This window comes from Equus asinus, chromosome 2, assembly GCF_041296235.1.
Source record: "Equus asinus isolate D_3611 breed Donkey chromosome 2, EquAss-T2T_v2, whole genome shotgun sequence".
In the NCBI taxonomy this organism is placed as follows: domain Eukaryota; kingdom Metazoa; phylum Chordata; class Mammalia; order Perissodactyla; family Equidae; genus Equus; species Equus asinus.
Genome location: NC_091791.1, coordinates 146,461,358 through 146,489,293, shown reverse-complemented (window position 1 = coordinate 146,489,293; position 27,936 = coordinate 146,461,358). Strand labels below are relative to the sequence as shown.

Below are 27,936 nucleotides of genomic sequence, written 5' to 3'. Positions count from 1 at the left end.
GGATGCTGCCACAGCATGGCTTGGTGAGCGGTGTGTAAGTCCATGCCTGGGATCTGAACCTCCAAATCCTGGGCCACTGAAGTGGAGCACGTGAACTTAACCACCACACCACCAGGCCGGCCCCTGGATGAGTGTTTCTTTAGGGGGCGGTTTGGAGAAGTGCACCTGCTGAGTCATAGGATATGCACATTTTAATAGTTTAGTTTTGCCAAATGTTAGCATGTTAACTTAAATTTTACCTAGACTTTTATTTAAGAATTTTTCTTTTCTCATCGACAGAAAAGTTGAAAGACTAGTGTAATAGATAAGCCTATACTTTTCATCTAGATTCCCAGTTCATATTTTTAATCACCTTTGCTTTACCACATCTACATTTATATCTAGGTCTAGCTATATACAATTTGTTTTGCTAAGCCATTTAAAGTTAAATTGCAGACATCGTGACACTTCACCCATAAAAAATTCAGTGTAAATCTCCTAAGAGTGGCATTGTTCTAGATGACCATAAAACTATTATTACACCTAAGAAATACAACATTAGCTGAGTGCCAATCTTCCTCACACACACAAGAAAAGAATTCCTGCATCTCTCTTCATGAGGAATATTGGTCTGTAGTTTTCATTTTTTTCTGCTCTGTTTGGTTTTGATATCAAGGTAATACTGGCTTCATAAAATGAGTTGAGAGTGTTCTTTCCTCTTCTATTTTCTGGAAAGATTGTGTGGAAGAGTGTTGTTAAGTTTAAATGTTTGAAAATTTCCTGTTTTCTTCTCTGTTACCAATTTCTAGTCTGATTCCATTGTCATCAGAGAAAATACTTTATGATTTCAGTTCTTTTAAATTTATTGAGGTTTGTTTTATTGCCTAAGATATGATCTTTCTCGTTATATGTTCTGTGGGTGCTTGAAAAGAGTGGGTATTCTGCAATTCTTGGGTGATGTGTTTTATAAAAGTGAGTTAAATTACTTTGGCGATGGTGTTGAGACAAGGGTGATGAGGTCTCTATGTGGCCTCATTATTGCTGAGCAGTGGTGAAAATCCTAACTCTCCACTGGGCTTCCCCTGACATCACCCCAGCAGAGGTGGGAGGCGTACGTCTTCATACGTGGGTGGAGGTGAAGTGCAGCCTTCCTATGTGATCTTCATGGACGCTGCAGAGGAGTGGGCCTCTCTACACCTTGGTGGCAATGAAAGTCTTGGCTCCCCACTCAGTCTTCTCTGCCACCACCCTTGTGGGGGAGTTGGGACACCTCCTAGGGGTGAAAGGCTTGGCTCTCCACTCCGCCTTTGCTGGTGTGGGTGGGGCTGCAGTTTTTTCTGTGTGGTGCTTGGCTGGAGTAAAAAGGTTATTATCCAAAAGTTTTCTGTCTTCCTGGCTCTTTGATTAGAGGGCAGGCTTTTCTTAGGGCTTTTTGCCTGTGCCCGTGTTTCAGGGTGTTTTCAGCTTTCTGGCTCTCCGGTACCCAGTTTGGGGAATATGAGGCAACACACAACCAACCCACTGTATTGTTCCTTAGGTCCCGTAGTCCTTAGCGATCTGCCTTATTTTGTCCAGTCTTTTTATGTGTGTTTTGTACATAACATCAAGGGTTTTTAGGTGTACTTAGCGGGAAGAGGAGGGGAAAAGTACATCTACTCCATTTTCCTAGAAGCATAAGTCCATTGATTTTGAACTGGGATTTAGGTTATCTGCTCTTCTAGAGCTACCTTCTATCTTTTATTAAACCACTCAGAACGTTATCTTACTATTTAAGGATTGAGCTTATTTAGTCCTGTTTCTTTTTCCTCCTCTTGTTACCAGCTATAAATCTACCCTTGCCTATCACCTCACCTCCCTCTGTTTTTTCTTGCTGGTGCCAACATTACACCAAAGACATGAAAGTGCTTCATAAATACCACTTAGGAAAGATCTCACACTCCATGAATTATCAGTTTATTAATGATTCTTAGACCAATAGGATTATATATCACCTGGATAAGTTAGATGTAAAAAAAAGATATGTAACAGATCACTGTTCCTCATTGTCTCTTCTATGGATCATCTAGATCAGAATCAGCAGACACTTGTTCAAAACGTGTATCTTAGATCCCCACCACAGACATACTGAATCAGAATATCTGGGGTACAGCCTAGAAATCTGTATTTTTATGAAACACCTCAGGTGATTCTTATGCATATTAGCATGTGAGAACTACTCTTTTACATGCTTATTGGAAAACAGTAACAATGTGAAAGTGCTTGTAAAAACCAACAACCAAACCTGGAAGTTGAGAAGAAACCTAACTTGTAAGGGTATGCTGCTTTATATATTGTTAATGATAAAGATGTGGAAACCTTTTTGTATTGACTTCCAATTCTTGATATAATTTTGAGCCTGAAATGTGTAATTGTGTCTTTATCCAAAAATTTCTTCACCGTGAGAATATGTTTAGTCTGGATTAAATTCAGTCTGGCAGTAGGCACTTTATTTAGGTTTTTGAGTGTAGTTTGCTATATAACTTGATATTTGTATGTAAACATCTCTTTATTTTGCTCATAGGTGTTAGGGGAGTATTCCTACCTCTTAGATAAGGAAACACCAGAGCAAGTTATAACCAAGCTCTACAAGTTACTCATGAATGACTCTGTCTCTTCGGAAACAAAGGCCTGGTTAATTGCTGCTGTGACCAAGTTGACGGCGCAAGCACACTCTTCTAACGTAGTTGAGAAGTTAATCCAAGAATTTACTGGATCTTTGGATACTTGTATGAGACAACATGCATTTGAATTAAAACATTTGCATGAGAATGTGGAACTTATGAAGAGCTTGCTTCCAGTTGACAAGAGTTGTGAAGACATGGTGGTAAGGCATCTGCATTCCATCTTTTTAAAAAGTGCATTGTTTTTAAACAGAGTAATTCTTGCATTTTTGTGATATATCTGGAATATATCAAAATATAGCTTCTGTAGCACTTAAAATGAAGGTTGGAGTTTTCCTCACATTAGCATGAGACAGAATTTGAGAGCTTCCGTTCAGTAGTGATCCTAAATTCCTGATAGTCGGGAATAGAAGAGTCTCTCTTCTGGAGAACTGCAGTGAAGGGATTTATATTCAGTGACAATCTCTTTTAATATATCATAATTCAAGAATTTTTTAGTTTTATCTCCTTTGGACTTCTCTAATATGTCATTTTATTATTACTCTGTTTTCTGTGAGAATGTAAAAAAATAGTTCTCCATTTTATTTTGTCAATCTACTATCTGAATTCTTTACCATTTGGAACCTGATCACCCAGCTTTCCTTCTCCCACCTGCTGTCAGCCACCACCTCCTTTGACCCGAAGTGCTCAGTTACTACACACCCTCTGACTTTGTACCGGTCTCTTCCTCAGATTGGTGTAAATCAGAAAACTTCCGAAAGGAGACCAGATTTGTTCAAATTTTTGTGTATTAGATGTCATATAGTTGAGAAAGAGGAGAGGATAGGCAGTGTTCTCACTAATTCTGATTGAGATTTTCGTGGCTTGCATTCATTTTGAACCTTGTTCATTACTTCTTTCAATAGCTCCTCAAGGGCAGAGGTCTTGCTTTAACATCTGGTATGCATTTCAGAGACATTCATTGAAATGATGAATAAATATGCTATATATAGTATTAAATTAGGAAGTAATTGCACTTCCCCTTTCCTCCAATAAAAGATAACAATGATGACATAGCTTCATCCCTTAAGAATCTTGTTGAAACTCAGCCTTCCCAGGGGCCAGCCTGGTGGCGTAGTGCTTAAGTTCACGTGCTCCACTTTGGCAGCCTGGGGCTCGCAGGTTCAGATCCCAGGTGCAGACCTTCCCACCACTCATCAAGTCATGTTGTGGCGGTGTCCCATACAGAATAGAGGAAGGTTGGCACAGATGTTAGCTCAGGGCCAATCTTCCTCACTAAAATAAATAAAATTAAAAAATAAAAAAAGGACTGGACAGTAAATATTAAAAAAAGAAAAAATAAACTAAACCTTTCCAAATTCAGAGTGTGACATGTGACTTAAATATTTGAGTTACTTGCTGTTCTAAATTATCTGAGCTGTTTGCATACACTTGGCTAAATCAGGAGAAGCAAATCTGTGGTTTCTGAGGTCATCACTGCTGTATCCTCTTGTGTATATCTTATTTTTCTCTCTCTATGCCTTTTTTCTTTTCTCCTTTTCTCTTAATCTCTCTTCATTTCTTAGTTCTTTTCATTTAATCCTTCTCTTGTACCTTTCTATTCCTGCTGAAATTAAGTAATTTTCCATAGATTTGTGAAAAAGCATTTTCAGGTGGAAGGGAATAGGATAGTTAAATCAAAGGCACTGTGGGAAGCTGAATAATGGCCCCCTCAAGACGTCCACATCTTAATCCCTGGAACCTGTAGGTATGTCACCTTACCTGGTAAAAGGGTCTTTGTAGATTTGATTAAGTTAAAGATTTTGTGATGGGGAGATTATCCTGGATTATCTGAGTAGGCAGGATATAATCACAAGTGTCCTTATAAAAGTGAGGCAAGAGGTCAGAGAGAAGGCAGAGTAACAAGAGAAGCAGAGATTGGAGTGATGTGGCCACAAGCCAAGGAATGCTGGCAGCCTCTAGAAGCTGGAAGAGACGAGGAACTTAGTCTCCCCTGGAGCCTCCAGAAGGATCTAGCCTTGTCAACACTTTGTTTTTAGCCCCTAGCAGCAGGAAACAAATACAGACACTGTAGTTATAGTGTATGTCTTCTCCTCTAGCAGATTACAAGTTTTATGAGAGTGCAAATGTGTGAAGACTCAATCAAAGCACCTAACATGATGTCCTAACATATTGGATGCTCAAAAACGTGTTCTGAATGCAATGAAATTAGTAATAACTGCAAATGACTTACACTGTTAGATTCTTAGCTGATTCATTTGATAATAGATGTTTCAGAAAGCTAGAGAGTTGGATAGTGCTTTTTAGAATTGAAGTTCTGTTTTTCTGTTAAAAATTATTTTTAGGATATATGGGCCTAAATTACTTATGTGAAGGTACCATCTACTGTTGAGGGTAAATTTTTTTTTTTTTTTGAGGAAGATTAGCCCTGAGCTAACATCTGCTGCCTGTCCTCCTCTTTTTGCTGAGGAAGACTGGTCCTGAGCTAACATCCGTGCCCATCTTCCTTTGCTTTATATGTGGGATGACTGCCACAGCATGGCTTGACAGGTGATGCATAGGTCCGCACCCGGGATCTGAACTGGCGAACCCCGGGCCGCTGAAGCAGAACGTGTGAACTTAACCGCTGCACCACCGGGCCAGCCCCTGAGGTAAATTTTTTTAATTCCTAATTTTTGCTTCATTTTAATACAGGTAGATGCTTCTTTATCTTTTTTGGATGGTTTTGTGGCTGAAGAACTCAGTCAGGGCGCAGCACCTTACAAACCTCACCACCAACGGCAGGAGGAGAAGCTTTCTCAGGGAAAAGGTAATGTTTCATGGGTTTATAATAAACTAGATCGTAGGGACATCATTTTTTTTAATGCAATAGATATTATCATCATGTAAGTAAATAACTGAGGATATTTACTTTTATTATCCCTCTTTAAATGTGCTTGTAACTTATTTACCAGCCTGACTAGGTCTTTGGCTACCCAGAAAAAAAAAGTTAGCCTAGAGGTATTCCCAAAGTCATAGGCTCCATATACATAAGTGCCTAAGATATGACAGCCATCTTGGAATTTTGAAAGAACTCGAAGGTGGAATTATCATGTTGGTCACTGTGCTAGAAGGCTGACAGATACTAGTGTGAGCATATCAGTGGATAAGTTTCAGAAAGAAACTGTGGTTACTGTGGACTGGTGGGTTTCGTTTTCATTCTGAGCAGTCCTGTATATCTTAAGTATCTTAGACTTCTTCCTCCAGCAAAATATCTGATCACTGAAATTAGGAAAGCTAAGAAAGGAAAGAATAACTTTACATTTAAGAAATGTAGCCTGTCAGTGAAAGACTTCTGTCATGATTTTGATAAAGAGAAAATCATTGAGATATTTGGCTGGTGGCTGGAAAGTATGTGTATGAATAAAGGGAGACCACTGAATGTTATATATATAGGATTTCAGAATTTTATACTGAATGTTGAAAGGTCTTTTTTTCCCTATTCATCATTTAATGATTTTGTTGAGTACGTATTATTTTTCAGCCTCTGTGCTAGGCCTACGAATACAACTAAATGGTTGATCCTAAAATGAGACCTAAAGGTATGAACACTAATAATAGGCTTGATGTTATCTTTTTTGCAGAAGTATTTGTTCTTTTAAGATTTTTGACATAGTATTTAGCATAGTGATACCTAATGGCCTAGAAAATTCAATTTTCTTTCAATGGGTAATCAATTTCCTTCCTATTAATGCCTGATATATTGATAGCATATGTGGAGGAAAAAATAAAGTTATGAATTACGATTGCCTGACCTCTGACTATAGTGCATATAGAGGCCTTATGACATCCACGGCGTGGAGTGAAAATCTGGAGTTCCAGAGTGGGAGATGTGGTCTAATTGCCATATTTCCTTATTTTCGAATGTCTAGGGGCCATCAGGTGCTATTGTTGCTATTCAAGAGTAGGGTAGGGAAGGGGAAATAGGACAAGACCTAATTCCTGGCACTGCTTGTCTTCTTTCTTAAAATAAGTTAAGTGGCTGACACAAATATAATAGATAGCCCTGGAATTCCCCAAGCTAATCCATTCCTTTGCCAAGTACATTTTTTTCCATAGAACCATCATTATAAATGAGCTTAAGCGCTCAAATTAGGCTCTTCCTCTCTCCTCCCAAATCTGTTTTTCAAAAGTTCTCTAAAGTAAATTGAAATTTTATGAATTTAGACTGTCTGTTATATCATGGAAAAGAAAATCAGTTACAAGACAGGACATAGCAAGTACTTAATAAATACTTGAGGAATAAGTTATAAAATTATATATCTTAGAATTGGAGTGGCTATTAGAAAATAAAGAGTAGGGGAAAAATAGGTATTTACTGCCTAAAAAGTTATTAATTCTGGAATCCTTCAAATATCAGCAATTCTGATACTGATCTTATTTAAGTTTTTTATAAATCATTCAAGTTAAATGTCACTTTTATGAATGGTACTTAAAGAAATTGGCAAAAATAGGATAGTGGGAAACAAACTTTTATTACCAGTTACCATTCAAGAAAAGCATTTAGGCATGAGTTTGGATTATTCTGTTAAAACATTATTTGAATATGTTGTAACCCCAATGTTACATAAAAGTGGAAATAGTAAAGGGAAATAGCAGTGTAATCTCCTGTCTACAAAACCATGGCTCTTAGAAAACCACGTCAAGTTGAGATTGTTAGTCTCTCAAAAAATAAAATAAAAAAAAATAACAGTTGGGGATGGTCAGAGAAGTATAGCCAAATGATGAAGGTATAAAAGCACTGCGGTACAAGGTAAGATAAAGAAGAAGTGTGCGTATAAAGTCACGGAGGTTAAATATTGAGTTACTCACTGATGCGCAGGATGGTTTATATCTTATCTCTCACCTGGATTACTTGCAGTAACTCGCGACTCCTGAGGACTTTCTCCGCCTCCAGCTCGTGCTTGCTTTTCTGCAGGAATTGCCCTGTGCCCTCACTCTTCCTCTGGTGAACTTCCCTGTGTTCCTTAAGTTGCGGTTCAGCCCTCTTCTTCCTTCTCCTGACTCCTGCGCACCGTTGTTCTCCTCTAGCTCCCCAAGTGCACACGAGCTCCTCCACATCTAGTTACCTCCTAAAAATCTTTGGCCCTTCCAGTCATTCACCTCTGTAAGGATCTTGGGAAATTTTCACTAAAGAATGAAAATAAGGTCGTTTGAACTTCATTCTCAAACCTTTCCAGGCCTTCCTTTGATGACAATTTTTAATTTTTTTGTCTTAGGATTGGATTTTATCTGACTATTCTCCAGATATGTCCTCTTCCATGTCTAGTCTTTTTCTTTCTACTTTCAAACTCTCTACCTCTAATTTTGAATTCTTTCTGCTGTTTGCTTAAACTCTTTATCTTTAGTTACTCTTTGGTTTAAACTTTTTGTCTTTACTTGTGCATAGGAAACATTTTACTGTTATTGGAAGTGTTAATGCAGAGTCTGGATGACTGACTGTCAGGTGCTATTAGAAAGAGGCCAATGTGGGACAGAAGGTTAAACTAGATGATTGAAAAGCTTAAAATGAGTGGATATTGTGGCTGAAAAGGACTTTAGAAAGATTTAGACAAGTGGTCCAAAAATGATTATGAGAGTCACAAAGAGAGTTTTTAAAAATGATACAGATTTTTGAGCCCTACTTGTATACATTCTGTATCTGAACCTCTGGAGGTTTGGCTGTATGTATAAAAAGGTCCATGGGAGATTCTATGAAGTCAGCTTGATGCTGGTTCTTAAATCAGCGTTTGGAAACTGCTGATCTAGTCCGAACTCTTCACTTTACAAAGAAATTAAGGTCTAGTTCATACACTTAGTTGACATCCAGCCTGCATCAAGAACTCAATTCTTCTGATTATTAACTAGCCCATTGTTATTTCTTCTTCACATTGATTCCTCTTCTGTATCAATCATTTAGCTAACAAACAAGTATTTATTTAGTACTCTTAGGATTAGATGCTGTTTCCTTGGGAGGAGATAGTGTAATATAATAGTTGAGAGTGCAGCTCTGGAACCAGAGTATCTAATTTTTTATCTGGCTCTATCATTTTCTACCTTTGTAATCTTGGGTATGTTCGTGACAAACTCTCTGCCACAGTTTCCTCATTTGTAAAATGAGGACAATAATTACAGAAGTTCACATTTACATTTTCTAGCCTATTTTTTTGGTGAGAAAGATTTGCCCTGAGCTAACATGTGTTAGCAGTCTTCCTCTTTTTTTTTGCTTAAGGATGATTAACCGTGAGCTAACATCTGTGCCAGTCTTCCTCTATTTTGTACGTGGGATGTTGCCACAGCATGGCTGATGAGTGGAGTATGTTTCTGCCTGAGATCTGAACTGGTGAACCCGGGCCACTGAAGTGGACTGTGCAGGACTTTAACCACTCAGCCATGGGGCTGGCCCCTCGAAGATACTTTTTATGATTTAAGAAGGTCCTTTGTATTATAATCCAGACCGTCCAAAAAGATAAATGTGCCAGTTAGATTAGGTTTAGTTAAATGGCGTATTAGAAAACAAAGTGGGGCCTTATACAAGGCAGAAGGTTATTGCTCTGTCCCATTAAAGAAATCCAGATGTAGGCAGCCTACGTTCTGATGGCCTCATGAATATAAAAGAGGAAGGGAAAGAAGAAAGATGTTTTTTCTTTCAGGAAGATTCCTCCCAGAGGTTGTGCACAAAATGTGTGCACAATTTCATTGGCCAGACCTCAGTCACAGGGCAAAGGAGTCTGGAAATGTCATCTCTTTTCTTGGTGGCATGTACCCAGCTATGAATGGAGGGTTTTATTACTAGAAACAAGAGGAGAATGTATATTGGCATCTGCTCTGTCACAGTAACGATATGAATTTTTATGGCTCTGGTTGAGTTCATTGGGGTATACAGACTCAAAGGGATCTGAACCTGAGTAAACCTTGTTCTTTGTCAGTAAGGGAGATTTCACACTGAGGACTTCCATCAATCCATTTGGTATAGGAATGTGCTGAAGAGCCTTTCATTAAGCAAAACATAGTCATCTCTTCATTCATAGTTCATTAAACATTTTGCATGAGAGCAGCGACTTTTCAGTACACCTGGTTTATCAGCTGTCTTTCGTAATTGAATCCTTTTTTCTCTCTAAGGGAGGTAAAAAGATAAAAATGAAGGACTGTTTGTCTTTGATCAACAAATAGTATGAAGACTGTAGTAGACATTCAATAAATGATGGCTACTTTATTATTATTATTATAAATATTTGATTAGATTATCTCCAGAGTTCCTTCTAGTTTAAAAGTTGTCACTGCATTCTAGTCTTCAATTATTTTATTTCAGTAGTGAATGGTAACTGATAATTTTTGCTTTTTTTCCCCATAATTTTTGCTTTGTTTTAAATATGAACCTCTGTTACTGTTTTAAAATTCTAGTTCTCAATTTTGAACCATATGGACTTTCCTTTTCTTCATCTGGCTTCACTGGACGACAATCTCCGGCTGGCATTTCTCTTGGTTCAGATATATCTGGGAATAGTGCGGAGACAGGGCTGAAAGAGTAAGTTCCTTTCCTATTAAAATTGAGAACATGGGAGTGTTTAACTGTCTTTTAATATAGAAGGGTTTCTGAAAGCTAAATTCTGCATGGGCTGTTGTTTCAGTTGTTTCTATTTATTGCTCTTAAGATGTTGATACTGTATAGTCTGTCCTTATACTTCAAGAGAGCTTGCTTACTTCCAAGACAGCATAGGATGTACACAAGGTAATGATATGTGTGTTATTACTACATATTGTATGTATATGTGTATAAATATATATACACATATACACATATATACATATATATATTTTTTGAAATCAAAACTGTATCAAAACTTATATAACCAGGTGGTGAGTATTCAGCATATCTTTCTACATTCTTCATAATCTACTTACTATAACCATCTGATTGGAAGATTAACAAATATAGAGATGAACATAAAATAAGGAAACTGACTTCACTTCGGGAGGCTCTGTGATTTGCTCAAAATGCTTTCAGAGCCTCTTTCCAGCCACCTTAAAAATTCGTGACATGTTTGTCTAAATGTCTCACATAGAGCCAAATCTTCTTCCTTTTTAGATTTTGATTTTGGAAATATAAATAAATAATTTTTAGAAGCATGATTAAGTTAATAAAATGAGATGAATGTAAAGTGCCTCATCTAACCCAGTACATAGTAAGTGATTGATAAATGGTAGCTGCTATTGTTAATAATAATTGTCATTGCCATCATGATCATCATTATGCAAAAGCTGAGTTTACCAAATAAAATTAGTGATCAGTCTGGATAACTTTGGTCAATAGTATACTGATGTGACATAGAAAATGAAAATGGCTTTCTTGTCTGTGAAGGAGCTTTTTCTAAAAGAGTTAAAAAATGTTTTGAGAAGTGGCAGCATGGTTGGAATAAATGTGATAAAATCTCAAAGGTGACAACTTTGAAAGATGCCATTTGAATTTTGAGTTCTCATGTGTTCATTAAGGAGTCAGTCTCCTTATTTTATGTTCATCTTTGCATTTGTCAGTCTTCCAATGAGATAGTTATAAGAAGCATTTATTAGAAGAATGACACATAGATTATGAGGAATGTAAAATATGTCGCATGAGATGGCATAAATTCAACTTCTCTTTCTTAGCCTTTGTTTTCCTGCTCTGTTGATACCCTTTCACCCTTTTCTTTCCCAGACATTTAATTTTGGTATTCCAAGCATGGGGAGCATGTGGGCATGTGATTGCAATTAAGTGCCCCAAATGGAACCAGAGGGGCAAGGGAAGGAGAGACAGGAACCCTTCAAACCCGGGAAGGAAGCTTAAACAGTCCCTTTTACCTGCACAATAGGTGACAGCATCTGCGTTTTTGGTGTTGAGCTAGGATCTAGGGGACTTGACAGGGCCTTGTAAATCCTGTACATATGCATGTCTTACCCTCAGAGAAATGACATTTGGCAAAGCTGCTAAGGAATTATACGTATGCTGTATTATGGTGAAATGGAACATGAAGGATGAATTTAAAATTTCTTTCCAAAGAGGACCACAGCTCATACATTATTTCAGATTAGGAACCCGTGTGGTAGTTAGCAAGGTAATCAGCTTTAGAGAGGAGACAGTCGCTCTTCTGCAGTCTCTGGCAAACTGGGAATAAGCCCAATTTAGAATTTCTTACCTTAAGACCTGTTATGGGGCAGTACCCTTCCTCAAATGGGAATTCCTAGAGCTGAATTAAAGTCTATCCCTAATCTTTTGAAGGTTGCTTGGCCAGAATTTACATCTTTCTTTGAATGGTCTGATTAAAAACAATACAATATACCATATAAAACCACGAATTATATTATTATTGTTGTCAAAATCCAGGCAAAGATGACTCATGTTTAAAAAAATTCTTTTACATTATGTTTTGTATCATAAAGAAGTGTATTTTGTGTATGAAATGGCCTTTTGCTGTTCTCTTATTTTCCTGCTTTTTAAACTGTCTATATGTAATGCATGACAGAGAAAATTTGTGTTGATAATAGGCATGTATGAAGATGAAATGAGCCAGAAAAATCTTTAAAATAAGTCAAGACTCCTTTTAGGCTTATTTTTCCTCCCCTTTCTCATTTTGCCCGTTGTTGTGGGTTGGGTTCCCTCGGAAGCTCATTCTGTGGTGGAATTTAGCATGCAGAATATAAAGGAGTGCCCTTGGGATCAACATCTGTGGAAGGAAGGGGAAAGGAGCAGGTTTGGGCAGAGGAAGAAGATGAGATGTGATGCAGTACCAATGACAGCTTCTCCCGACCCTACGGGGAGGTCTGAAGCTAGAATGGCCCTTCAGATTTGTCCTTAGTTAGGCCAAAATGGGTGGCCAGGATCAGTCACTGGATGTGGGCTGCCCTGGGAAGGGGTGTGATCTCGGGTGAGGTGGCCCTCTGCGGCCGAGGCGATTCCAGAGGGGCCTGCACTCCCAACAGCTGGGCAACAAGTGCTTCATTGAAGGGGGATCTAGATGGAGCATTCTAGTGTCCAGTGTACCTGCCTTTTTTTGGTTAAACTAATAGTTGGATCATTTATTAGTGGAACTTGGGGAGCTGCTCTTTTTTTTCCTTAATAATTAAAGGATTTGTTTTGGTAAACAGGGTTACAGAAGCACTGTAATCCTGTTGTGGGCATTCATGAATCCCTTTGAGTTGCTGCTGTTGAGCAGCCTAGAGATGTTGGTGTTCAGTTTAGTGGTTCCCATGACTACTTTCACATCTGCTCATGCAAGGACAATCAGTTTTCTTCTAAGAGGTTTGATAGATAACTAATGGTTTTTATTTTTTAACAACTTTTAGAAAACTCTTTTGGTACCTGAAAGACAGGGAGAAAGGAAGATATTTGTAAAGAAACATTCTTCAGTAAAATAGATTGAGGAGGAATGGACTAATTTCCTGTAGGGTGTGCTTTATTAATATTCAGATTTTCGTTCAGCCCATTTGTGCTTAATAGTATCAGTTCTTCACTCAATATGAAGTATAACTACCTGTTTTTGTTTCTGGCAGAGTACAGAAAATCAGATTGTTCATGATTCCAGCAAATTAGAAGGGAATAATAATTAGTACAGATATTTCTGAGTCTTTCTTTTAGATTCATCTCATGATCTGCCTATCTTGTAATATAAATTTTCAAAATGCTATTTTGGACCATGACAGAGATGCTTAAATGAGCCAAGTGCCAAGGACACATAGTTTTTATATGTAAACAACAGAGGCAGTCTTTGGCTGTTTCAGCCAGCGCTTATGATTATATTATTCACTCTAGATTCACAGCTGTAACTTTTGGGATAATTGTAGGTGAGTCCAAATTCTAATCACTACTTTAACTCTTCTTCAACTCAGGTATAGAAAACTCCTAACCTTGATGCTTTTTCCAGAAATCTTACTGTTTTCTTTTATAGATCAAACCTTATTTCATTTTTATAAAATTACATTTATAATAGTTGAAAATGTAGCTAGTGTTGATATTAAGAAAATCTTGTGGATTAAAGGTAAGTTTACACATAGTAGTGGATTTGAATGATGTTTTTTGCTTTCAACAGGATTTTATTTAGTGAATTTTTAGGGTTTAGTGAATATGTAGGGTTAATTCCTTTGTTGAGTGATTATAGCTAAGAAACTTGAGTCATTTCTGATCTGTAACGCATTCAGAATTAAAGATAAGATATTTTTGAAAAATCAATGGGGGAAAGGAACCGATTTACAGTAGTTCTATTTTTGGACAACTTATTCAAGCAACTAAGTGAAAGTTAAATGATCTGAAATTTTTAACTAAGTCTAGAGTTTTGTTGCTTTAAATCCTTTGGCTGGAGGGTGGAGGGAGGTTGGCTATAATTAAAATAAAATCTAGAGACCTAGGTTTTACTTCTGGAATATGGGATGTAATATGAAAGCTGTTTCTGAAAAACCATGGCAGAGATGTGTTTTTAAAAATGCCTCAAGAAAGTAACTATTTAGCAATTATTTAAATTGACCAGATTTCATTTTTGATCTCCTTAGGACAAATAGCTTGAAACTGGAAGGTATTAAGAAATTGTGGGGGAAAGAGGGCTACCTTCCCAAGAAGGAAAGCAAAACTGGTGATGAAACTGAAGCTGCGCCTGTACCTCAAGAGAGTATAACAATGGAGAATGTAGATCAGACTATAACAAAAAAGGATCATTCTCAAGTCCTTACCCAATCCAAAGAGGAGAAAGAAAAGCAGCTGCTGGCGTCATCATTATTTGTTGGGTTAGGATCAGAAAGTACAGTCAATTTGGTAAGTAGTCAGTTATATTCCTCTGAGAATCTATGTCCCCTGTTTTGTACAAAAAAATTGGCTCTACAAAAGCTCTTGGCTGTCATTTATACACATGGTGGGAAATGGCTTCCCCAGCTCCAGAATCACTAGCGACACATTTTTTATGTTCCTGAAAGAGAAAATCTAATGGCAGCTCGAGTCAGGTGTTCTCTTTAGTGCAGTCAGCTAGGGCCAGAGTCAGGGTCCAAATAAAGTTCCAAATATGACCATGGGTATGCTCACCCCTGTGGGTGGATAGGACAGTTCTCAGTGGGATGGGGACTTGATGGAAATGGTGCCAATAATAATAGTTCAACATTATTGATATGTCTATGGGAAAAGTTCTTCTCAGAATGGCTTTGTTGTTGTTGTTGAAGATTAGCCCTGAGCTAACATCTGTGCCAGTTTTCCTCTACTTGGTTTGTGGGTCTCTGCCACAGTATGGCTGACAAGTGGTGTAGGTCCACACCTGGGATCCAAACCCGCAGACCTGGGCCATTGAAGCAGAACATACTGAACTTAACCACTAGGCCATGGAGCCAGCCACTCGAAATGGCATTTCTAAAAGTGAAAAATAGGAATCAGTTTAGATGTTTAACAGTAGGGGAATGGGTACATGTTATATTAGCTCAGAATATTACTCAGCCTTTAAAAATGATAAATGCTGCATTGTAAATTAAAAAAATACTTATGATATATTAAGCAAAAAAACCAGAATATAAAGTTTTATTTATACCTTTGTATTACTGTTAAGAAGATAAAAGTATGTTGAAGCTGAAAGGAATTATACAAAAATGAAAATTAGATTCAGGCATTATGATTATGATGATTTTCAAAACTTTTTACTCTGATATAATGTTCTCATAGTAAAAGAATGAAAAGTTGGAGTGAAGGGCAGGTGCTGTTTTTGAGCATCTGAGAATTCCATGTAATTTGCCGTTTGGTGGGCTGATGAACTTAACTAGTGCAAAATTGTGATTAGAACTACATTTTCTTCAGTTTTACTTCATCCCAGTTCTTGCATCCTTTTTCTCCCCACTGGTGGAATTTTCCCTCCATCCCTGTCAACACTAGGCCAGACTCTAGGCTATACTCTGCCTGTATCTCTCTGTTTTCCAGACCCCATTTCTGTCAGACTTGATATTCCCTCCTAAGAAAAAACAAATTCAGCCTAAAAGTATTATAAGTAACGTATCTCAATGCTGTCTCGTCAGCATTTGCACTTCAGCAGCAAAGTGACTGATCTTGGGTCTTTGAGTTGTTACCAGCCGGCTGTGGTGAAGGTACCAGTGGGTGCTCTGGCACTGCTGGTGCAAGTTCTCAGCAGTCAGAGCGCACCCAGGCTAATGAAGCCCTGATTTGTGAACCTCATTGCTGGTGTGGAAGATTCCTGCCTTCTCAACAAAGTGCATAGCTTTCAGTTAGAGTCTTTCTCAGGAGAACACAGGGTGACACATGAATCATCAGACTCTTTTGTGGTGGGCTTGAAATCAGAAATGTAATTAAGCTGTTTTTCTATTTAAGTTATGCTGAATCCTTTTGAGTTAGCCCTTATGCTTTTCTTTTCCCCTCAGCTATCATTAGAATAGTTTAAAAAAAAAAAAAGGAGTGTATTTCCCTGTTTTATGGGACCCTGAATTCTGTGAGGAACTGTGTTGTAACTCAGATGGCATCATGCAGAAAGGAGGGGAAGCAAATGCTTACATAAAATTGGCAAGTATCGTCTCACCCCTCAACCCTGATTTTTTGTCTGTCCCTAGGGCAGAGCTCACAGCGTGGGCACTGACTGGATATGCTCCATGTTTTTCTCTAGCAGTCCTTTTCCCTTCAGATTTTTCTAATGTTTAAGGTTCTCAGTTACATAGATCAAGGCTATATTGATGTATTTCATTTTAACTAGCTTTTATTTTTAGGTCTGTGGTCCATTATGAGTTAATTTGTTTACATAGTTCACTGTAAGGGTCAAATTTTTTTTCCCCCGCCTTTGTCTTTTATTTCACCTTCAGTTTTAAAAGACATTTTCTCTGGGTAGTGAATTCTAGGTTAACTGTTTCTTTTCCTTAAGTAATTTAACAAAGATGTCAGTCCTGTGTTTTCTGGCTTGTGTAGCTTCTGATTAACAGCAGATTAGACAGTACAGGGGAAAAGATCATTAAACTTGAAGACAAAATAATAGAAACTATCCAAAATGAAACACAGAAAGAAAGAAAAGACAAAACAAAAAAACAAGCAAATGAAAAAACCCAGAGCATCAGTGACCTGAGGAACAATATCAAGCCGTCTAATATACATCTAATTTGAGTCCAAATGGTACTGGAAATGGAAGTCTTTCACCCACTTTTCCCACCTCCTTCGCTTGTTTCCATTTTTGTGTTAATAGAATTTTGGTTCTTGTTTGATGACTTCTGAAGTGAAAGGTAGGAGGCAAATGTCTGCTGAGAGTTGGAAGAGATGTTGGAACTTGAGAGAACGACAAGGTTTGAAGAGAGAACTAGAATTCTGGATAACTAGAATCATGCAATGTGTGGCCACACAGTGTTGAAGCCCCCAGGAGGACGGAGACATGGGCTTAGAGTAATAATGCCAGTGTGCTGTCCTGATCTAGACAGAACTTTGTGAGGCGAGGGGACACTAGACCCATCGCTCTTCTTACAGAGATTCGTAGACCCTTCCTCAGAAGGGGAGCTCAAGGATGGCAAGTTTGCCGTTCACCCTCCTGAGGCTGTAGCAGACATCACTAGTCACAGAATTCTTTCCTGCTGTGTGTTCCAGTCAGCCTCTGCCAGTTGATTCTTGAGGTAAAATCAGTTTTCTTCCCTGTTTATTGACTCACAGGCCATGAAATCATTTTATAAACTACTGAACCAGAATTTGAGCCATCCCTGCATTTGAGGGTATCTTAGCTTCTACAAGACGACTCTGGAAACTCAAAAAAATGGCTAGGTTCCTCACTGTTTTTAATTTGTACTCTAGTGTTCTGAAATCTAACAAGTTTTTAGAATTGTTCACAGTTGACTTTTTGACCTTATTTCTTTTTCTGATTTTATGTCTTTTTAATGAGAAATAAGATTTAGCTAATAGTTCAAAGTTATGTAGCTGTCAGAAATTTTAGGGCTTAACATTTTATTCATCTCTGATTCTTTGTTAATCTATGCTTTATAGATAGAAGCTTAGCAAGTTAGTAAATTGCTCATTTGAAATTATAGAAAAATGTTTAAAACTCATGACTAATAGAATGGTTTCTTTTTATATTATTATGTTTTATTTTTGCAGCTAGGAAAAGCAGATACTGCTTCTCACAAGTTCAGAAGAAAATCGAAAGTCAAGGAAATCAAAAGTGGAGAAACAACCAGTGCTCCTAATATGACCTGTTCTTCCTTTAGTTCCTCGCCAAATGTGACTTATGAAGATTATTTGGATAATTTGCAGGATAGAGGAGACAAAGAATTAAAGAAATTTTCTCTCAGTTCGGAACTTTTGGATTCTGAGTCACTCACAGAACTGCCCTTGGTTGAGAAGCTCTCAGATTGCAGACCACGTACACTGTCTTTGTTTGCTGATAACAGCATGGAAGTTTTTCACCCCTCTCCATCCACTGCAGCCTCGGCTGCCAAGGAAACCTCTTTAGTTTCTTCTTTGTTGGAAGGAACTCCTGAATACATGCATTCAGATCTTATGGAGGTCTGTAGTAATGAAACCTTATCAGTGTCTTCTTACAAAGTTTGGAAAGATGACTGTTTATTGATGGTCTGGTCAGTTTTTAATAAGAGTGGTTCGGAATTGAAAAGTGCTAACTTAGAAATTGTTCCTGCAGAAAATTTCAAGGTAAGACAATAAGTGCTTCATTATTTTTGCCTTAAATGGTCAGTGCATACTTAGTGTTTCTACCGTTGGCTCTTCTGAGTGTTTATAAATTTCTTCCATTTCCTTCTTTCCTCTTTAGCAAAAAAAGTAAGAGGTGTGACAGATTTTTCGTTATTTTGAGTAGGGACGAATTATTCAAGAGATGAGGAAACATAGTAAAGATTGTGGTGGGGAAGCCCATAAATGTAAAGTGAGTGTTGACAGAGCACAGTAGTTAGGAATGCAGGCTCTTCACTTGGACTGCTTGCCTTTGAATCTTGCTTCTGCTGCTTTTGACCTGTGTTACAGGGTCGAGTTATGTAACTGCCTTGTGCCTCAGTTTCCTCACATTTAAAATGAGGATATTAATAGTGTGTGCCTCTGCACTATACTGAGTGCCCAGGCATCAATTCTGTTTCTTCTCTAGCTTCAAGAGACTGCCATTATGATTTCAGGAAATATGCTAATTGCGATATTGTGTGGATGTCCTTGGTGAGGTTATAATGAGATTTGAGTAGTAGATCAGTAGTCCACAAAACTGACCCAATTTCCTCTGTGAGCTGGAATGTCTTGAATGGGATGTTACCAGGGCTTAGCCAGGACTGAAGTTCCTGACTCTAGATGTGCAGTAGAATCACCTGTGGAACTTAACAAAACAAAGCAAAACCAAACCAGTCCAGTTGCTGAGCTCTCCCACCAGAGCTTGAGTAAGGGAGGAGAATGAGAAGGGAAGACACCTGTGTTTATTTATTTTTAACGCTCCTAGCTTTCAAAATCTGGTGCTGGCCAGGATTGAGAGCCACAGACTAGAGTTTAATAATCTTTTTTGTCATTGTTGTTAAATTATACAGAAGTTTTCATTGTAATGCCATTTGTTACATAATTTTGACTTGTGTACTTATTTCTTAGTTATCTGTGCTAGTGAATTTTTCTCAGGTGAAGTAGTTTTCATCTTCATAATGTGCTTCGTTACTAACCACATCTCACAATAGTATGCTTTTGTACCACTTCAATTAAATAGAAAATTGGTATTCATATTATAGTGTGTATTGATCTCTTCTTCAGTACTTTTATTACTTTTATTTACAGATTACTGAGCACCCTGGATGCTGCTTGCCTGTAACAGAGGCAGAAAACACCACCAAAAACTTTCAATATAGTGTGCAGATGGAAAAACCTTTCACAGAAGGAAGTCTTTCTGGTTTCATAAATTATCAAATGATGGATGCTCATTCTCTTCAGCTCGAATTTTCAGTGAACTTATCATTGTTAGATTTCATTAGGTAAGTATTTTCTGGAATGTTAATTCAGGTTATTCATTCATTCAGCAAATATTTATTAGGCCTTTTCTCTGGGCAGAAGCACTATGCTAGGTGCTAGAGAGTTTAACAGTTCAAAACTAGACACAGTCCCTACCTTTAGGGAGTGTCCAGTCAAGGGAGGAGACATTGAACACTCATATAAGTGCATATGTAATTGTGTCATGCAGAGAAAGTAAATGGGACAATGAGCAATTACGATATGGCATCCAATTTAGGTTGGGGTTGGTTAGTGATCTTGGAAAACTTCTGAGAGAAAGTAATATTAAAGTAATATTTAAACTGAAATAACTTAGAAGATTCTGCATGATTTTTTTTTAAAGCTTTTCAAGTTTGTATTTCACTTATTTGATTAATTCTTTCATAAAATCTGTTTATTAAGCTTTAGAGAGCTGTAAGAAAATTATTCAACAGTTATTAAACTTTTATAGTACGTATTTAGCAGTATACTAGGCCCTGTGCAGTATTACCAGAATAATTGAGAACAACCTAACTCTTCTGCTCTCCTTTAGTTTTATGAATATTTTGTACTGTATTCAAACATTTTTTAAAATGAAGGCTACCTGAACCAAGAATGCAGAATACCACTGAATATCTGTAAAATTTTTTTAACCTCCACACATCCAGTTGTGTTATAGTGCTATAATTTTTGCTCCTCTTTCAAGTCTTTTAGTAACAACTTGTCTATCAATCTGTCAAAGAATATTAATGACCATGGTACTGTATTAGGTAGAATCCAGCCTTCAGAAAACTTGCATTCTGTGACTGTGAAGGTATATTCCATGGTGAGCATTAGTTACCTGAAGAAGTACAATATATATAGCAAAACGAGTTCTGTGCATATTAATAAAATCTTCTGTATCTTTAAAAAAATCTTTTTTCCTAATTATAAAATTAATACATACTTATAAAAATTCAACTATAGAAAAATATAAGTAGAATATAAAAGTTCTCTGTAATCCCACCCTGAGATACCCATTGTTAACTATTTGATCTTGTCTCATGAATCACTTTTAAAGTACATTTGTTTGATGGATAAAAAACTAGACTACTGATGGTGAGCACAATGAGGTCTATACAGAAACTGATATATAGTAATGTACACCTGAAATTTACACAATGTTATAAGCCAGTATGACCTCAATAAAATAGTTTAAAACAATATTGAGGGGCCAGCCCCTGGCCTAGTTGTTAGGTTAAGCATGCTCTGCTTCAGTGGCCCAGGTTTGCAGATTCAGATCTTGGACCTACACCACTTGTCAGCCATGCTATGGTGGTGACCCACACACAAAATAGAGGAAGATTGGCACAGATGTTAGCTCAAGGCTAATCTTCCTCAAGTAAAAGAAGAGGAAGATTGGCACCAGATATTAGCTCAAGGCTAATCTTCCTCAGCAAAAAAAAAAAACCAAAAAAAACCCCCAAATTATTGATCTCTATACATGATAAAGGCAGTACAAAAAAGAAAAAAAATACATCTGTTAAAGTCCATTCTCTTGCTCTAATTTACTTAAAGTGCTGGTCTTTGTATTCATACTTGTTTATGACTTTAATAGAATGTCTCGTTATCCCAAATCCAAAGTATACATGGAAGAAAAGTTTTATATTATATTTGAATGATTCTTGAAGTTACTTGGTAAAATTTTAGTGAAATGACTCATACTCAGAACTGAGTGATTTATCGAAATGACATTTGCACTTTAATAACATCTCCTTATTCAGTATTTTCATCAGGTTGGAGGATGATGGTAAGCCTTCTAATCATATTTGGTTTAAAAATATAAATTTTATGGCACCCAGGTATACAATGATTGTTTTATTCCCATGAGTTATTTGAAATGGATTTGTTGGTTTAGAATCATTTCATTCTCTTGGACATAAATCTAATTTTAAATATTATTTTTCAGACCATTAAAAATCTCGACTGAAGACTTTGGCAAACTCTGGTTATCCTTTGCAAATGATGTGAAGCAAAATGTAAAGATGTCAGAATCTCAAGCCAGTTTGCCTTCTGTCCTAAAGACCCTGCAACGGAAACTAAGACTTCATGTCGTTGACATTATAGGTTTGTAGAATCGTGAAAAGGCAATCCTGTGTTTATAGGGGCTTTCTCATAATCAGAACACAAATCACCTCTTATAAGTGTCAGATTTCTTAGAGCTACATTTCCTGTTATGAGTATCTTTCAGATGAGTGTGTTTTTCAGACTTTATTAAAGAATTTTTTTTGTGTGTGGTAAAATATATATAACAAAATTTACCATTTTAACCATTTTTGAGTTTACAGGTTAGTGGCATTAAGTACATTCATGTTGTTGTACAACCATCGCCATCATCATCTCCAGAACTTTTTCTCTTCCCTAATTAAAACTGCACCCATTAAACACTAATTCCTCATTCCTTTTCCCTCTCCAGCCGCTGACAACCACCATTCCACTTTTTGTCTCCGATTTGACTACTCTGGGTACCTCATGAGAGAGGAATCATAATATTTATCCTTTTCTGACTGGCTTATTTCACTTAACATAATGTCTTCAAGGTTCGTCCATATTGTAGCATGTGTCAAAATTTCCTTCATTTTTAAGCCAGAATACTATTCTATTGTATGAATATACGACATTTTGTTTATCCATTCATCAGTCGATGGACACTTGGTTTGCTTCCACCTTTTGGCTATTGTGAATAATGCTGCTCTGAATATGGGTACACAGATAGCTGTGTTGGAGACCCTGCTTTCAATTCTTTTGGTTATATACTCAGAATTGCTGGATCATATGGTATTGAGTTTTTGGAGAAATTGTATCGTTTTCCACAGCAAGTGCACCATTTATATTCCTACTAGAAATGCACAAGCCTTCCAGTTTCTCCACATCCTCTCCAACACATTTATTTATTTATTTTGATAATTGCCATTCTAATGAGTGTGGAGTAGTATCTCGTGGTTTTGATTTGCATTTTCTTACTGATCTGTAATGTTGAATGTCTTTTCATGTGCTTATTGGCCATTTGTATATCTTCTTTGGAGAAATGTCTATTGAAGTCCTTTTGTATTAAAGAATTTTTAATTTTTATTCTGTTGTAGGCAATGAAGGGCTATTGGCCTGTCGGCTGCTCCCATCCATCCCCTGCTTGCTGCATTTCCGAGTTCACAGTGACGTATTAGCCCTGTGGTTCAGATCCTCCTGCCCTTCTCTTCCTGACTCTTTACTGTATCAGTGTCAAAAGGTGATGGAGGGATCCTAGCAGAAGTTCTGTTTATGTTTTACTCCATCAAAATAAATGGTTTACATAGGTAAACTTATTTACCAAAGTAAAAAGAACTCATGATACTTCTAATGAAAATGGGGATTATTACAAGTTGTGGTTTTATGTGTTTTCTTCATGATTCTTGATCAAGAAGGATCCCCAAGAAACTGTATCCCTAACCTTTTACTCAGGATTGTACAGTTTGTTTGGGTCTCCAAAAAGTGACCTAAGCTCATATTATAAACTGCTAATGATTTATATATCACTTAGCGTGAGGGACTGAAAATATTTATTTTGTTATAAATAATTTTATAGCAAATTTACTCTAGTGCTAGCTGATTTGTAGTAAAGCCAAATCTGCGTTAATGGAGGGGAGACATGGAATTGATAATCCCAAACCTAATTCATATCTGGCTTGGGAATGCAGTGTATGCTTTTTGGTAGGGAAGTCATTACTTTCAATTATGTTTTTTATATCAGTGTTGAACTAAGTCGGCACAGCACTCTCTAACAGTTCAGGAGATCCAGGAGCATGCTGGATACTGGGGAGATCCAGTCTGCGACACAGCTTTTATTATAGATAACTTGTTGCACATAATTGCAGATAATCTGGCTACAAAATTTGTATGTTTTCCACTTGCATTTATTTTTAAAATTCAAAGTGAATCACTTATTTTATTTTAAAAACTCACAGCCAATTACAAAATATTATCATACAGAAACAAAACCCACAAGAGCACACAATACTAAAGCAAACAAATATAAGGACTTTTTAGTTATGGCAAATATCTTAGTTACCACTGAAGTCCTTTTGCCAAATTAAAATTTGTGATTAGAGTATAAATGGCAAAACTGTCTTTCCTGGCCTTTGAATCCACTTGTAGTCAATGGATACAACTGAAACATAAGTATACTGTACAGGTTCTTCAGTAAAATATATCATTTTCATGTTATAGTTGTGCCTGTATGGCCTCTGTCAGAACTGTTATCAGTAGAAGAAGAGGTGAAGCCTAATATGAATAATGGACCAGAATCTTGAGATTGTACATTAATGTTAAAAACTGAAATAGTATTTTATAAAACGTTATGGTGCTGTGGAAAATATTTATTATTTCACTTTTTCTGGTACTTCACCATGGAGACTATTCAGGTAATATAGTTTTAAGTCATTGCAGTTAATACTCTGATTAATTGGTACTGTTTATCACCAAGGTGTGGAATTTTGGTTTTAAGTTATCTCATGCATCATAGCTGATAAAGATGCTTAAGGGGATTCCCGGGAGCTGATAGATTTCATTAGGCATTTATGTCTAGCATATTCCTCCCTGAAAACAAAAGGAGTATTTTTTAAAATTATTTTTTAAGTTATTCATTTCAAAAAATGTTGGACCTTGGTAATTTTATGCTTTAAAAAATACAGTATAACCTTGCTACAAGAGCAATGAAAAGTGACTGGAATTTCCTGTGTAGTTTCTCCTTTTGAATAGAAGATCAGATTCATCCTTAGGCTCCCAGCAGTGTTGTGGTGAAGGGAATGTACTGTCTCTGGGCGTGTGGTGGACACTAGTGGCTAAACTCATCAGCATCCTCTTTGTTCTTACCTCTGTCAGCAGCACCCCCCCACTCCACCTGATTCTGCTGTTACTCTGACAAAGAGCTAGGAAGTGCCCTCTCACTTTGCAGAGGAATGCAGCATGTAGCAAAGGAGGTGCTCCAATTTTTTGTGTTCTTACTTCCACATGTTTGCATGGTCACCGAGGCTGGGTCTGGTGTGGAGCAGTAGATGTAAGGTGCTCAACAAGTACATGGACAGCTGTCTGGAAGAGATTACAATGAGCTGCTGTGCTGTGTTGCTACAAGGGTGTTCATGAGTGGGGTTCATGAGTGATAGCAGCAGTTGTCACGAGAGACATGCTTGGCCTACAGAGCTGTCGATGCCGGAGACATGTAATGGTAGGTTAGGGCTGGAAGCATGATTTTGGGTCTGCCAAAGGGGACATGGTGTCACTTTTGTTCTTTCTGAACCCTTTAAATAAAAACTAGGGTAACAGGGTTTCTACTGAAATGTTTAGTAGAATGTTTACAATTTTTATATTTTTCTGGTTTTAAAAACAAACAATAATAAGAAAGAGTAGATTTTAAAGTACTTCAGAGCATTATCTATTCTGCCTAAACTAATTTCAATGTTTTAAGTTCTAAATCGGGCATCATCAACCTTTTTTGCATTGTAGGAGATGTGACTATAAAGTAGAGAGAATGATTTTGGTGGGTAGATCGTCTCTTTACTTTACAGTCATAATTTAGTCAAGTGAAGGGACAACATCTGGAGTAAGAGCTATGTGGGGGGATACTCAGCTACATGAGTTCCGCGTCAGGCATCTTTGCTGGGAATGCAGGTGGCAGCAAGTGTGAATCTAGGGGAGAGTAAGGGCAGACAGGGAAAGCCTGCAGCGCAGGTGGAGGAAGAAGGATCAGGCTCCCACCAGATAGTGCCGGTGGAGCCAGGCAGATCAGGCTCAGGGGAAGGTGGGCTCTGAGGAAGGGTCCTTCTGAAAAACCGCAGATGGAAGCAGAGCAGTTATCGGGTGCTTATGTGCAAAGCATGCCAAGCACGGCATATGCTCTGCAGAGGAACATTGTTTTAAACAATATTCTACTACCATCTACCAAAACACTGGTGGTGAAAATGCAGTATTTTATTTTTTCCTTTGTTTTATTTCATGTCAGTAATATTTTAAAATATTGAGCTATTTGTCCTATTTTTCATGGATAAATGTGGTCTTTGTCTCATGATTGTGAGCCACTGAAAGTGCACTCAACCTATTCACATATCTTTAAGGTGTTTTGCTGTGTTAAAATTTTAGGAGGAAAAAATGCAAGCGAATAATAACTTAGCCATTAATTACCTTATTTTGGAGTTGAATTCTGTAATTTGAAAAAACTCAGTTAAACAAATAATAAATGCAAAGTGACCTATACTGTTCTTTGGTCTATATATTCTTTATTATCTAAATAGTTGAATAATAAGTAATACTATTCAGTAATTTGATAGGCAATAGCTAAAAAGAACAGAAGCAATTGGAATGGGATGAAAAGAGTAATTTACTTATTGTAGCCCTAAAGAACTGGTCTAATTGGTTAAAAGTAAAGATACTCTGGTTCCATATGATGTTCAGAGAGAAATGTGTGGACTTTAGAGCATGGATTGCTAAGTGCCTGTCCATATCCCCCCCTTTCATCTTAGCCTGACCAGAGCATTCAAAGCAGAGTGTTCTGTTTCTGTAATGCCCTTTCCTTACTGCTGCCTCAAGATGCAAGAGACACAGTAAGTCAGATGGAGACTTAGTGACCGAAGACTGAGTCTCCTGGCTATCTCTGCATTGTGCATCCTAAACACAAAGCTAGATCAGAAATGGCATTTAAATTTCACTGATTTTTTCTTGTTGGCTATAATGTATAGCAGGAAAAAAGTACTGAGACTTGAAGCCCCATCTTTGGGGCGCTGACTGTAAAGGAGGTTTAAATGCACCACACTCACTGCAGTAATTGAAAAGAAGGTGGCACTTGAAGAGAGAGGTGCCCTGCAGCCAGATTAATGACTGGCCAGGGTTAATGACTGTATGAAAGTTACTTGTTTATGTGTGTGCATACTGAGAGGCTTTTTTATAGTAAGGAACCATGTGCATATTTTTATGTCCCTTTTGCCTGGTGCATAATAGGCACTCAGTTTATTGAATGAATGACTAAAGAGACTTATCCCCTCAAAATAAGTAATCTGAGATCAAGTAATATCTAGGGATTGATTTTGGTAATCCTGTGGCTCTCTCAGAAGTAAAGAAAAGTGATCTTATCTAGTTTATAAATAGAAGTCAGTGGAAAAGGGTTTTGGTGAAAATAGCTTGTGCCAGTTTGTACCAGGTGGAAGATAGGAAATATGACTACTTGATGAGACCCTGACCAGCCTGGAGGCTAAGTCCTCTGAGGACTTGCCATTGCTATTTAAGAGATTTCTCTGCAAATGCAGTGTGATTACAGATAGAAATTATGATTTGAGGGAGGGGGACTTTTCTGTTTTATGGCAGATGTCCATAAAGTTTTACTGGTCTAGAAGGACTTGTTCTAGGACAGCAAGCAGTAGACATTTGATCAGTAAGGTTAAAGACAGGGTGCTAATGAATATGATAAGGCAGATTTACCAGTTAAATTAGCTTCAGCTATTTCTTTAGAAAGTGAGCGCTATGATCATGGGAGAGACAACTATATTAACGTTAATAAGGTCAATAGCATCAGGAAAGTTGGGAAAGAGCAGGCCTTCTGGGATGAAGCAGCAGGAAAAGGAGTTGCTTAAAAGGAAATGTGTTTCATTTGCATCACATGGGAAACTTTATGGTAGGTGCATGGATCCAAGATAGGAGGATCCCCAAAAATGAGTCTCAGAGAACCGTGAGAGCTCAGAGATTGTGGCCTGGATACAGAGAAGATGGGCTGGGTGTGTGGAAAGTACAGACGATGTCAAACACTGTGAGTTTCCTGGAGCACCTATAATGCTGAAAAAATAGAGAGTCCTTGTGAGTGGTTGCAGCTAGGTTGTGGGCTTCTTTCCAAGGGAAGGAATCAATTTCCTTTAGTTATTTTAAACTGTTTTCCTAAGTGGATGAGTACTTTTCCTTCCCCAAAACATTAAATTGCCAGTGTGACTAAATGGCTGACCTCAGGAAGTTTTTCCCTAATGGGATCTGGCAGGACATATGCCAACTGGATAAAGATTAGAGCCCAGAGATTGTTTATATTTCAGTGAGAGAAAAGTAATTAGACATCTGTTTAATTGCAGAGCTCCTCCACCCCTTATATTATGTGACAAGTAGAAACAAGGGCAACGCATATGTATTCGTAGGCAGAGTTGCTATTACATCATTTAATGATGGTAAGGGCAAAACTAGTGGCTGGAACAAGCTGGTGCCCATTGATGATAGATATCAAGGTATAAGAATTTATTTCTTCATCTTACTTGACTGAGTAATAGATGATGAAGTAGAAGAGTTATTGTGAGCTATGGGAAAGAAGAAATGATT

General features: G+C 37.5%; 1 protein-coding gene across 1 annotated transcript in view; it reads left to right on the top strand.

Annotated features, from left to right (window-relative positions):
• Nucleotides 1–25,847, top strand: part of AP4E1 (adaptor related protein complex 4 subunit epsilon 1) — a 55,857-nt gene extending 30,010 nt beyond the window's left edge. The window contains exons 14-21 of the mRNA XM_014852394.3: nucleotides 2,540–2,842; nucleotides 5,334–5,448; nucleotides 10,062–10,185; nucleotides 14,178–14,436; nucleotides 17,731–18,282; nucleotides 19,390–19,583; nucleotides 21,527–21,684; nucleotides 22,701–25,847. Coding sequence (XP_014707880.2) covers nucleotides 2,540–2,842; nucleotides 5,334–5,448; nucleotides 10,062–10,185; nucleotides 14,178–14,436; nucleotides 17,731–18,282; nucleotides 19,390–19,583; nucleotides 21,527–21,684; nucleotides 22,701–22,861 — 1,866 coding nt within the window. The 3' untranslated portion in view covers nucleotides 22,862–25,847. The remainder of the gene's footprint in view (nucleotides 1–2,539; nucleotides 2,843–5,333; nucleotides 5,449–10,061; nucleotides 10,186–14,177; nucleotides 14,437–17,730; nucleotides 18,283–19,389; nucleotides 19,584–21,526; nucleotides 21,685–22,700) is intronic.
• The last annotated feature ends 2,089 nt before the right edge of the window (nucleotides 25,848–27,936 follow it).